We start from the raw sequence: 13349 nt of genomic DNA, 5'->3' as shown, positions 1-13349 counted from the left end.
AAAAGTTCTTTTAGAATGTGTTTGAACTTAAGTGATCATCAACTTAATATAGCCTGCTCCATACTTGGGATGTTATATATGAACTTCATGGTAACCACAAAACCAAAATGTATAATAGATGACCAAAAAATAAAGAGAAAGGAAGCCAAACATACACTAAAGAAAGTCATCAATCACAAGAGAAAATAGCAAGGGAACGAACAGAAGAACTATAAAAAATAGCCAGAAAACAATGAATAAAATGGCAATAAGTACATACTTATCAATACTTACTTTAAAATGTAAATAGTCTAAATGCTCCAATCAAAAGACACAGAATGACTGAATGGGTAAAAAAAAACAAGACCCATCTGTATGCTACCTACAAGAGGCTCACTTCTGACCCAAAGACACAAACAGACTGAAAGTGAAGGGCTGGAAAACATATACCATGCAAATGAAAGTGGGGGCTGGGGGGAAGCCAGGGTAGCAGTACTTATCAAAGCAGACTCTATAACAGAGACTTTAACAAGAGACACAAAGGGCATTATATAATTATAAAGAAATCAATCCAACAAGAGGATATAACAACTGTAAATATCTTTGCACACAACACTGGAGCATCTAAATACATAACACAAATGTTAACAGACATAAATGGGAAAATTGTCAGTAATACAATAACAGTAGAGAACTTTAACACCCCACTTATATCAATGAATAGAATATCCGGGCCAAAAAAATCAATAAGGAAACAGCATCTCTGAACTAGACCAGATGGACTTAATAGATACATACAGAACATTCCACCCCAAAAGAGCTGAATACACATTCTTTTCAAGTGGACATGGAACATTCTCCAGGATAGATCACATGTGGGCCACAAAACAAGTCTCAATAAATTTAAAAAAGACTGAAATTATATCATGCATCTCTTCTGACTGCAGTGGTATAAACAAGATATCATCATGAGAAAGCAACTGGAAAAAACACAAACACATGGAGGCTAAATATGCTCCTAACCAACCAATAGGCCAATGAAGAAATCAGAGAGGAAATAAAAAATAGAGACAAATGAAAGTGGAAAAACAATCATCCAAAATCTTTTGGATGCAACAAAAGCAGTTCTAAGAGGGAAATTTATAGCAATACAGGCCCATCTCAAGAAATAAGAAAAATCTCAAACACTTTAACCTTATACCTAAATGAACTAGAAAAAGAACAAAGCCCAAGCTTAGTAGAAGGAAGGAAATAATAAAGATCGGGCAGAAAAAAATGAAATAGATTCTAAAAAAAGAAAACAGAAAGATCAATGAACCAAGAGTTGGTTCTTTGAAAAGGTAACAAAACTGATAAACCTTTAGTCAGATTCATCATGGAAAAAAAAAAAAGAGAGAGAGACAGGACCCAAATTAATAAAACCAGAAATAAAAGAGAAGAAACAACAACTGACACCACAGAAATACAAATAATTAGAAGAGACTACTACCAAAAAATATATGCCAACAAACTGGACAACCTAGAAGAAATGGATAAATTCCTAGAAACATACAGTCTTCTAAAACCGAATCAGGAAGAAGTAGAAAATCTGAACAGACCAACTACTAGTAACAAAAGTGATCAGTAAACTCCCAATAAGCAAAAGTATAAGACCAGATGGAATCACAGGTGAATTCTACCAAACATTCAAAGAAGAGTTAATACCTATTCTCCTCAAACTGTCCAAAAAATAGAAGAGGAAGAAATTCATTCTCTGAAATCAGCATTACTCTGATACCAAAATCAACCAAAGACACTACAAAAAAAAAAAAACTACAGGTCAATATCCCTGATGAACACAGATGCAAAAATACTCAACAAAATATTAGCAAACTCAATTCAACACTCTATTAAAAGGATCATTTACCACAATCAAATGGGATTTACTCCAGGGATGCAAGGGCAGTTTAGTATAAACAAAAACAACATGATACATCACATCAACAAAACAAAGGATAAAAACCATATATTCATCCCAATAGAAAAGCATTTGACAAAATTCAACATTTGATCATAAGAATGCTCAACAAAGTGGGTTCAGAAGGAACATATCTCAACATAAAAAAGGACCTATGTGAAAAACGCACAGCTAACCTCATACTCAATGGTGAAAAACTGAGAGCTTTTCCTCTAAGATCAGGAAGAAAACAAGGATGCCCACTCTTACTACTTTTACTCAACATAGTACTGTAAGTCTTAGCTGCAACAATCTGACAAGAAAAATAAAAGGCAGCCAAAATCATAGGAGAGAAGTAAAACTATTTGCAGAAAGAAAAAACAGTCCCATTTACAACTGCACCAAAAATAATAAAATACCTAGGCAGTAAAAGATCTGTACTTTGAAACCTATAAAATACTGATAAAAGACATTAAAGAAGACAAACAAATGGAAAGATATTCCATGTTCATTGATTGGAAGAATTTATATTATTAAAATGTCCATACCACCCAAAGCAATCTACAGATTCAATGCAATCCCTGTCAAAATATGAACAGCCTTTTTCACGGAACTAGAACAAATTATACTAAAATTTGGTGGGAACCATAAAAGACCCCAGATATCCAAATCAATCTTGAGAAAGAAGAACAAAACTGGAGGTATCACAATCCTGGAGTTCAAGATATACTACAAAGCTATAGTAATCAAAAACAACATGGATCAACGGAACAGAATAAAAGCACAGAAACAAACTCCCACTTATATACTCAAACCATAACAAAGGAAGAAAGAATATACAGAGGGAAAAGACGGTCTCTTCAATAAACGGTACTGGGAAAACTTGACAGCTACATGCAAAGAATGCTGCTGGACCACTTTCTCACACTATATGTAAAAATAAACTCAAAATGGATTAAGACCTAAATGTGAGACCTGAAACCATAGAACTCCTAGAAGAAAACATCAGTGGTAATCTCTTGGACATTAACTTTAGAAATATTTTTCTGGATATATCTCCTCTGTTGAGGGAAACAAAAGCAAGAATAAACTACTGGGACAACATCAAAATAGAAAGCCTTTGCAGTGAAGGAAACCAATAAAACAAAAAGACAACCTACAGAATGGCAGAAGATATTTGCAAATGATGTATCCAGTAAGGGGTTAATATCCAAAATATATAAAGAACTTATTCAACTCAGTATCAAAAAGACAACCTGATTAAAAGTGAGCAGTGAGTGGACCTGAATAGACATTTTTCTAAAGAAGACATACAGACGGCTAACAGATACATGAGAAGATGCTCAACATCACTAATCAGGTAAATGCAAATCAAAACCACAATGAGATATCACCTTATGCCAGTCAGAATGAATACAATAAAAAAAGACAAGAATAACAAGTGTTGGCAAGGATGTGGAAGAAAAGGAAACCCTCATGCACTATGGGTGAGAATGTAAACTGGTGTGTTGACTGGAAAACAGTATGGAGGGCTCCTGGGTGGCTCAGTTGGTTAAGCGCGCCTTCAGTTCAGGTCATGATCTCAGGGTCCTAAGATCGAGCCACATGGGGCTCTCTGCTCAGCAGGGAGCCTGCTTCTCCCTCTCCTCTGCCCCTCCCCCCTGCTTGTGCACACACACACACACGCTCTCTCTCTCTCAAACAAATACAATCTTAAAACATCCACACTTGACATGGGTCATAACTTTACATTCATCTCTCCATATGAATGAAAGAAATATAGTAAATGGGAGAATAATCAGGGGACCCAAAATAGTATTATTCCTTTATAATTATCTTTCGATATTGAATAATGTTGCTTTCACTGTTATGTTTTTTAAATCTACATTCACATTTTCATGTAAAATAAACTGTACAGAATGAATGTGAACAAAATGCAAAGAATAAATATATATACAACATATGTATCTACTATCAATACCCTAGTACAGATGTACAGAAGAGGAGACAAATAATGAGCTGGTAAATCTGGCCCTCTTTATCATTCTAAAGTCTACTGTTATCTCATATATTAAGCCTTCTTTGACATGACTATGGGTCTTACTATAGAAAAATGTTGAAAGATAAAATATGAAATGCAGAAACATTCATGCAATTTAAAACCTCTGTCACTGTTTTTATTTGGGTAATAGAACTTTAAAAAAGACAGCAGACTAATGAGCTTCATGAAGACAGTAACTTACTATCTTTTTTTAAGAAAGAGTTTATTTGATAGAGAGAGAGGGAGCCTGCACAAGAGAGAACACAAGTCGGGGGGGGGGCGGGGAAGAGGGAGAAGCAGGCTCCCTGCCAAGCAGGGGAGTCTGAAGGCTCAGGGCTCAATCCCAGGACCCTGGGATCATGACCTGAAGCGAAGACAGACGCTTAACCAACTGAGCCACTCAGGCACCCCAGTAACTTATCTTGTTCCTCATTCTATTTCTATGAGTTCAGCATTTAGTGCAGTACCTAGCATAAACGAGGCTTCCTATAATTATTAAGAGAATGAAAATATATGAATGAATAAATGAAGACAAAGCACTAAAACCTAATGACTGTCCTCCAGGGACTATTAGTAAGTTCAGTAGTATTCCTTAGCTCTGTATGGTTCACTGTTCTAAGAGTTCTACATGTCAACTCATTATTTCCATTTTACAGATGAGGAAACCAAGACATACAGTAACGCCTCTAGCCACACCGTGAATTGTGGACCAAGGATTCAAATTCAGACAATCTGAGTTTACAACCTAGGCTATAACCCACTGTGATATAGATTTCTAGAAATGCCACTTTATTTATTTATTTTTTAAAGATTTTATTTATTCATTTGACAGAGAGTCACAGCAAGAGAGGGATCACAAGCAGGGGGAGTGGGAGAGGGAGAAGCAGGCTTCCCGCAGAGCAGGGAGCCTGATGCGGGGCTCTATCCCAGGACCCTGGGATCATGACCTGAGTCGAAGGCAGACGCTTAATGACCGAGCCACCCAGGCGCCCCCAGAAATGCCACTTTAAAAACATACATTGTATAAGTATGTCTTAAATGATAAAAATGACAACAGCTAGAAGACTTGAAGGATTTTTCAAAGTAGTTGGAGAAAAGGAAGTTGAAAAGATTGAAATCAGGCATGCCAAAAGTTTATAAAAATGTAGGACAACAGACTTTTAAAGCAACCAGTGCAGAATACCTTCTAATGTAAATGTTACACTAACAGTTTATCTCAGGAGAATTTATCTAAAGTCAGGAAATAAGTGGAATTTGAAAATTTCTTTCAAGCAAGACTAAGCACTAAGTCTTTGAAGGTACCTTAATTTATAATAAAAATGAATAAGATGAAATTCCCTGTTAGGCCCAATTCATAGTCACGTTTTCTTGTTGAGAAATTCTAAGAGTACACGTTTTTTAATGTGCTGATATCTTACCTTTTCTTTTTGCTGATGATCATATCCATGGTTTGGAGCAGCCGCCGTTCCAGGGCTAGGATATCGGCATCAGTCACATTTCTATAATAAGCACAAACTGTTAGCAATGTTTTGGGATCCCATCCTTGGGCATAATAAATATAAGGCATCTGTAGAAACACATAAACCTTAGTTGTTACCCAGTAATTCAAGGACCTTTTCCTAGAGAATATTAAAATGACTATAAAAAGCAAAAATGCTTTTGCTGTTATTTTTTTATAGCTAAAAGTTTTGCAAATTCAGGGCAGTGGAAGGTAACTGGCTCTCTTTCAGTCTTTCTTAGCTTTGATCCAGTGACATTTATGATGTACATGTAAGCACTCTTCCAACTTGGCATTGTCTTCTACCATTCTACTTCTAGGAGGAACTGATTTACTCAAGTGGGGATTAGCTCACATTGCTATCCACGAGTAATGTGCCTTTAAAAAGTATAAGAGGAAGTAAAGAGAATTTGACTGAAATAACTATTTTTTAAAAAGATTTATTTATTTTAGGGAGAAGGATGATCTCAATCAAGCAGATTCCCCGCCGAACGCAGAGCCCGATGTGGGGCTCAATCTTAATCTCATGACCTTGAGATCATGACCTGAGCCGAAATCAAGAGCTGGATGCTCAACGAACTGAGCCACTCAGGTGCCCCAAAAAAACCATTTTAAAAATAAGTGAATGTAGGACAAACAAAGGGCAAACAATATAAGTGATAAGACTCATTATTTGGAGAGATTCCTAGGACAATGCGCATAGGGACAGAGGGAAAGAATAAAAAGGCAGTGTCATAGATCTAATATTTAAGTATTGATGATGGCATGATAGGACATACGTATTCATGAAGTTAATAGGAAAAAAAAAGAGACAAAGTTCTTTTTACCTGAGGAAGTAGGACATGTAAGTGTACGGGCAGTTGACAGCACCAAATCCAGAAAGAAGAGCCATGAGAGTCACACCAATCACACCTACCCGGCTGATGAGCTGTTCTATGGACAAAATCCCTAAAAACATCAAAGCACCTTAATGTCAGGTGATAAAGATAAAATAGCACTGCAAGAGGAAATATCCCAGAAAACATCAACCATTACATACAACTTAAATAAACCAAATTTTAATTATCAATATTAAATTTAAAATTAAATTATCAATATGTAGATCTTCCATAATAAATGTATAAAAGTCTATTTATTTTCTCCTATCCTATATGCTTCCAGAATCATCTCTATTGCTGGGCAACGGAAATATTAAAATAATATTTGCAAATAATAATTTTGACTATTTACTCAAGGTACTGTGAACTCTAACAAAGCAAAATACTCTTAGTAAAAGCTTTGGCAAAAAAATATTAGGAAAGGGGCGCCTGGGTGGCTCAGTTGGTTAAGCGACTGCCTTCGGCTCAGGTCATGATCCTGGAGTCCCAGGATCGAGTCCCGCATCGGGCTCCCTGCTCAGCAGGGAGTCTGCTTCTCCCTCTGACCCTCTTCCCTCTCGTGCTATCTCTCATTCTCTCTCTCAAATAAGTAAATAAAATCTTTAAAAAAAAAAATATTAGGAAAGTAAATCTGCTGGAAAAGTATAAATACAAGGTACCACTTTCCACATATACATCAATATATACAGTTATATATAGACATTTCCCCCTTAGGTCATAATAAGCTCTTTAGGTCTTATGAGCTTGTGTCTTATTCATTTTTGTCAATAAACACATAAGGCATGTAACAAATGAGCTGAATTTATAACGAATGAGTATTTTAAAGGCAAATATGTGAGTTTTAGATTATCAGTTGTATTCTAGTTATCAACTGTTTTCGATTATTTGAGAATGTTGAAGATGAGTATTTAAAATAAATGCTGTTGGTATTTGGGATAAATGAGAGAACGCAATGCTGAAGAATAAGCCAGGAAGTCTGGAATCGCAGGACAAAACTAGTTTTGTTTTCCCTTCCCATTTCTAGGATGGAATCCACTTCGGCATTATCCACTCTGGCCTAACACCAAAGCCGCCGTTCAGGAATTTTGTTAGCTCTGAAACCGAAAGGCCAATATTCCGGCCCTCCTGTTCCTGTGTATCTCCTACACCGTTTTATGTTTGTTTATTTATTTTTTTAAAGATTTTTTTTTAAGATTTTATTTATTTATTCATGAGAGACAGAGAGAGAAAGAGGCAGAGGGAGACGCAGGCTCCCCGCGGAGCAGGGAGCCCGACGCGGGGCTCAATCCCAGGACCCCGGGATCAGGACCTGAGCCGAAGGCAGACGCTAAACCGACTGAGCCTCCCAGGCGCCCTATTTTTATCTTTTTAAAGATTTCATTTATTTATTCGACAGAGAGAGACACAGCGAGAGAGGAAACACAAGCAGGGGGAGTGGGAGAGGGAGAAGCAGGCTTCCTGCTTCCAGCCCCGATGCGGGGCTCGATCCCAGGACCCTGGGATCATGACCTGAGCCGAAGGCAGACGCTTAACGACGGAGCCACCCAGGCGCCCCTCCCCTACCCCATTTTAGAGCTCTTTGTGACCTCTGTCTCTATAGTCTTTTGCCTTCTCCTACCTTCCATTTCCTTCTTCACTGAGCCCGAACTCCAAGCTTGCTTGCTTCAACTTCTCTCATTAGGACTCTGTCCCGACTCTCCTCCTTCTTTAGCGCTGATCCTGAAAACTTCCAATCTTGGCTCAGTCTAACACTCCATCTTCCCTGTCTGTGCCCATGCCTGAGCTCCTAAAACAGCTAGAATGCATTGGGATATTGGTGCCATTACAGATTTATGGTCTCTAGTCTTAACAGAGCTTACGACACTATTGAGGAAATCCTTTTCTTGCCCTTGGTCAGCCATCTCTTCCCACTCCCCTCCATAGATAAATCTTAAAAAAAAAAAAAAGATTATTTATTTTAGGGGCACCTGGGTGACTCAGTCAGTTAAGCATCTGCCTTCAGCTCAGGTCACGAACCCGGGGTCCTGGGATCGAGCCCCACTTTGGGTTCCCTGCTCAGCAGGGAGCCTGCTTCTCCCTCGCCCTCTGCAGCTTTCCCTGCTTGTGTGCACTCTCTCTCTCTCAGGTCGTGATCTTGGGGTCCTGGATCCAGCCCCATGTCGGGTTCCCTGCTCAGCAGGGAGTCTGCTTCTCCTTCCCCCACCCCTGCTCGTGCTCTATCTTTCTCTCAAATAAATAAATTAAATCTTAAAAATTTTTTTTTTATTTGAGAGAGACAGAACATGAGTGCAGGGTGGGGAGGGGCAGAAGGAGAGGGAGAGACAGAACCTCAAGCAGACTCCCCGCTGATCTCACAACCCTGAGATCATGACCTGAGTCGAAATCAAGAGTTGGACACTTACCCAACTGAGCCACCAGGTGCCGCACCACCCCCACCCAGCAGAAAATCTCTAATTCATTTTCCCAATCCTGTTCTCCTTAGCTAATGCCCTTATTACAGAAGTTATTAGACACATACTCCCTTCTACTATATTAACATCTGCAATCATCCCCCCAACTTTCCCCCTCGAACAAGACAGTTATCTAAAGCTAAGATTTCTCTACTTGTGCTTTGATCTTATTTCCTTTCTACTTCCTTCAGAATCTTGTTCCAGCACCAGTCCTCTCTTTTACCTTCAATCTTTCCTTCTTTGCTCATTCTTTTCCTTCAGTTTCAAGTCTCCTTCCTAAGAAAGTCTGTCCTTAGCCTTGAGTTTACCTCTAGTTGCCAATCCTCTATTTCCCCCTTAATAGCCAAACTTTTTGAAAGGAACTTACACTTACTATCACCTCTTCTTCACCTCTACTTATTCTTCAACTGGCTGCAATTCAGCTTTCATCCCATTCTCCTACCTGAAGAAAACTGCTTTCACTAATAATCGTAACGGCAACAGTATAGCAACTTTCATCAAGCACCGGCCATGTACCAGGCACTGTTTGAAGCAGTATTAACTCGTTTACTCCTCACGACAGCCCTGTGAGGCAGGTATGATGGAAAACCTCATTTTACAGATGAGGAAATAGAAGCACTGAGAGGGTAAGTAACTTAGTCAAGGCCACATAGCTAGTAAGTGGCAGAGTTAGGATTCAACCACAAGAAGTGTAGCTCCACAGCCTCTGCTCTAAACCGTTACTATAATATGGTCACGAATTTTCTTCTGGTTGCAAAATTCAATGACATTTTCCAATCCATGCTTTATTTGATCTTTTAGGACACTGAAGCATTGCTATTTAAGAGTCCCATGCTCTACCGACTGAGCTAGCTAGGTGCCTGAATCATTGCTATTTAAAATGACTTCTTTTACTTCTCTAGTTGTTCTTTTCTTGGTCTTTCTCTGCTCAGAATGGCCCAGAATCCCCTTTCATTTTACTCTATACACATTTTCCAGGGGTGATCTTGGCCTATTTCCCCAGGTTCACCTAATGGTGTTTAGCTGATGGTATCTAATTTTTTAGATTGCTGGAGTTATTTCCATAAGGACTAATAAATCCATACCTCTCTCCTAAGTTGCCAACTTGTGTATGCAACTGCTTGCTGAACTTGGCTGTGCATATGCAACTCAAATTCAACATATCCCAAGTTCGAATTATCTTCCTTCTTCTGCATTACCTAGCCTAGAAAATGACATCATCAACTATCTGGTCACCAAAATAGAAAAGTCTATACCACTAGTCTCCCTTCTGTCTCTTGCTCTCCCTTGAATATATCAGTCTTTTTTACCTCAGGGCTTTTACATGATGTCTCTTCTGCCTTCTTGCTGGGTCTACCTTTGGTCTTGTCCTTTAAATCTCAGCTTAAATACTTCCTCATAAAGCCTGACTCTAACCACTCGCATCTAATTTGACATCCTTATCTGCACTGTCCTCTACCACAGTAACCTGTTTGCTCCTTGATGATCATAATTGGCAATTATTTGTTTATATTTTTACTGTTCAGTCCTTCCTGCCAGAGGGTAAGTTTCAGGAAGGCAGAAACCAAGTTTGTTTTGTTCATGGTTGTATCTCCAGCACTTAAAATAAAACTAGGTGTTCAAAAAATATTTGTGGAATGTTTTATGAATGACTAAATCCTCATCCAAATTCTGTTGATTCTACTTCCCACATACCTCTTTATAGGAAGGAATCATGTCTTATTGCTCTTTGTTTTTCTTACTGCCTGGCACATGGAAGGTGTTCAGCAAATGTTTATTGACTGTAGGTATACAATTATCCAGTAACAACAACAACAACAAAATCAAAGGGATTAATATAGGTTATTAAATATAAAAAACTAGAAAAATGTCCCCTCTGTACTTTTATTCCCTTTAAGGTGGTGTCCCTTCAGTAGATACCTTTTCCCAGTCTACAGTACTTTGAAGATACTATCTACGTAATCCTAGCATTTCCATGAAGTTAAGGTCAATTGTTCCTTGTTTTCTAGCTAATAAGTGGAAAGTCAGATGGATGAAGTGGCATGCAGGAGACCATCTCACTGTTGCCATTTGCTCATACAAATTCCTTCTAGCTTCGTACACTTTGTATTTTTATTATTTTTTTGTGTGCTTCATATACTTTCTTAGCCTCCCTTACTCTTTCCCACTAGGGAATGCCTTCCAACCTTCTTCGGTTCAGGCACTGCACAAGGAGTACTTTCACAGACATCTTTTTGTTATAGGTAAGGATTGGGTCTTACGGTCTTTTTGTGGTCTCCACAGTAATAAATCATACTGGTCGTTGGGACAGTCCTAGAAAAGCTCTCAGATGGTAGGGTAAGCCTGGCTGCTTCTCATCCGTTGCCTAAACTTTTCTTCCTACTTACTTCTCTTAGTCAAATGAATTAGATACTGGACATAAAACCAAAATGCTTATTTCCTGGAGCACAAAGGAAAGACTAAAACTGAAACTATTTCCTAGCTCTTCCCCCTAGTGTCTTCTTTAGGATATCTCTACAGAATTTTGAAAAAAGGACGAACATACAAAAGATGTGATGGTCTTCATCTTCCCTCAGGCACGGTCTGGCTACACTGGTCCTGTGAACTGACTGCTCACAAGGAGCAAGCGGGAGACAGACACCAGTCTTGTCTTTGGGCTGCATGTGAGCTTGTGCTAGCATTGTAAGCAGCCTTGGGGTCCTTCTATAATTCTTGTCCCTCATTTGATACCACAGATTTGTCTCTCTTGGGCTTATTTGAAATAGTTTACATGAGAGCTATATTGTCAGGGCCTCTGTACTCCATATCTTTCCCTATACAGACATGTGCATGCTAATCATATTAGCAAATCCTAAATTCCTATTCAGAGTGTTACATTTTTAAACTCATCTACTACCTTTGAGAGACTGAAATTGTTTTTTTTATTCACTGATTCAATAAACATGCATTAAACATTTATGTGCCAGGTTCCACGCTACAGACACTGGGGAGAGAAAGACAAGTAAGATGTAGTTTTCGACCCCAGGGTCCTCAGGGAGCTCGTGAGTTAATGAGGAAGTCAGAAAAGGTAGCAAGTAATTATAATCATTACAGGTGACATAAGTCCACTGAGGTGGGAGCAATTAATATCTTCTAATGATGGCCAGAAAAATCTGGAATTGGCAAGAACTGAATATCTCAAGAACAGGCATTTTCTAGATACACAAGAGGTGAAGGAATGTCCTGACAGAATAGCTCTAGAAACTTTAAATAATTCAGTAGTACTGGAGGAGAGACACAGAGAAAGACAGCAGTAGTCAGGCCATGGAAGGTCTTGTACACCATGCTGAGTTTGAATGTTTTTGGGAACCTAGTGTTTAACTTTTTTGACCTTCTTAAATGTTATCTGAAATTTCAAAGTAGCTATTTCTAATTTAAAAATAGTTAGGCTATTGCATATGTGATTTATTTATTTTTTAAAAGATTTTATTTATATGAGAGAGAGAGAGTGCACACGTGAACAAGCAGGGGAGGGAGTGAGGGGCAGTGGGAGAAGCAGACTCCCCGCTGAGCAGGGAGCCCGATGCAGGGCTCAATCCCGGGACCGTGACATCATGACCTGAGCTGAAAGCAGACACTTAACCGACTGAGCCACCCAGGTGACCCTGCATATGCTTTTTAAAATTGTGCATTTTCTCTGATCCTCCTGCAGCATAATCTCAGAACCTCTTTCCTCCAGATCCCTGCTACAGGCAAGGAATAGACACAGATGGATTCATGGTAGATTCTAGACACTGGTTTACTCAACATTCATTCCAATGCCTTTCTAGCATGTCTTCTTGTATTACAGAATCTGGAAAGCCAAATATTCTTTCCCAGATTTCCTTGAAACTAAGGTTCTGAATGTACCTAGGTTGTATCAAATTCACATGCCCATGTGAGACCTCAAATGCAGAAGTGAATAACATGGGAGTGTGGACAGCACTTGGGACTGTGGCCACTGAAGCAGTCCTACTATCTGATCCCTGATGTCACAGGTCCCCCGTGGCAGTGACAACTTCAGTGGGGTTTTCTCCAGTTGACTACTGTGTTATGATTGAATGTTACTCTTCACTACACGGCATTCATTTAAGGTTAACAGCCTACTTTCCTAAAAATTTTATAAACTCCCTAATGCCCTGGAATAAATCACTTTCTGCTTTATATTAGAGCAGATTCTGTTTTCTGCTATAAGAATCCTGACATAGCAGGAGAGTGAAATGAATGGATGTGTATTTTTTTTTAAAACCTCCAGTATCAAAGTGCCAATATATTCATTACAGGTGGCATATATATCTATGTTCATATATATATTTCTGAAGTAGTTCTGGAAGGACTTCTAGCTGACAGATTATTGTTCATGGTTTTTAGCACAGAAATTAGGGCTCTATGATCTGCTCTTGTATTTAAAGATGTTTTTTAAGTCTTTATTTATTTATGTAATCTCTACACCCAACATGGGGCTCGAACTCATGACCCCAAGATCAAGAGTTGCATGCTCTACCAACTGAGCCGGCCAGGTGCCCCGCTCTTGTATTTAAAATGAACT

At 38.8% G+C, this 13349-nt stretch overlaps 1 protein-coding gene across 3 annotated transcripts in view; it reads right to left on the bottom strand.

Annotated features, from left to right (window-relative positions):
* The window catches only part of GPR89A (G protein-coupled receptor 89A), a 57527-nt gene that overhangs the window by 30201 nt on the left and 13977 nt on the right, over positions 1-13349 (bottom strand). For all 3 annotated transcript variants that reach the window (XM_027618525.1, XM_027618541.1, XM_027618532.1), the window contains 2 exons: positions 6282-6402; positions 5375-5455 (listed from right to left, as the gene is read on the bottom strand). In XM_027618525.1, coding sequence (XP_027474326.1) covers positions 5375-5455; positions 6282-6402 — 202 coding nt within the window. The remainder of the gene's footprint in view (positions 1-5374; positions 5456-6281; positions 6403-13349) is intronic.

This window comes from Zalophus californianus, chromosome 4, assembly GCF_009762305.2.
Source record: "Zalophus californianus isolate mZalCal1 chromosome 4, mZalCal1.pri.v2, whole genome shotgun sequence".
In the NCBI taxonomy this organism is placed as follows: domain Eukaryota; kingdom Metazoa; phylum Chordata; class Mammalia; order Carnivora; family Otariidae; genus Zalophus; species Zalophus californianus.
This window is presented reverse-complemented; position numbering and strand designations above follow the sequence as displayed.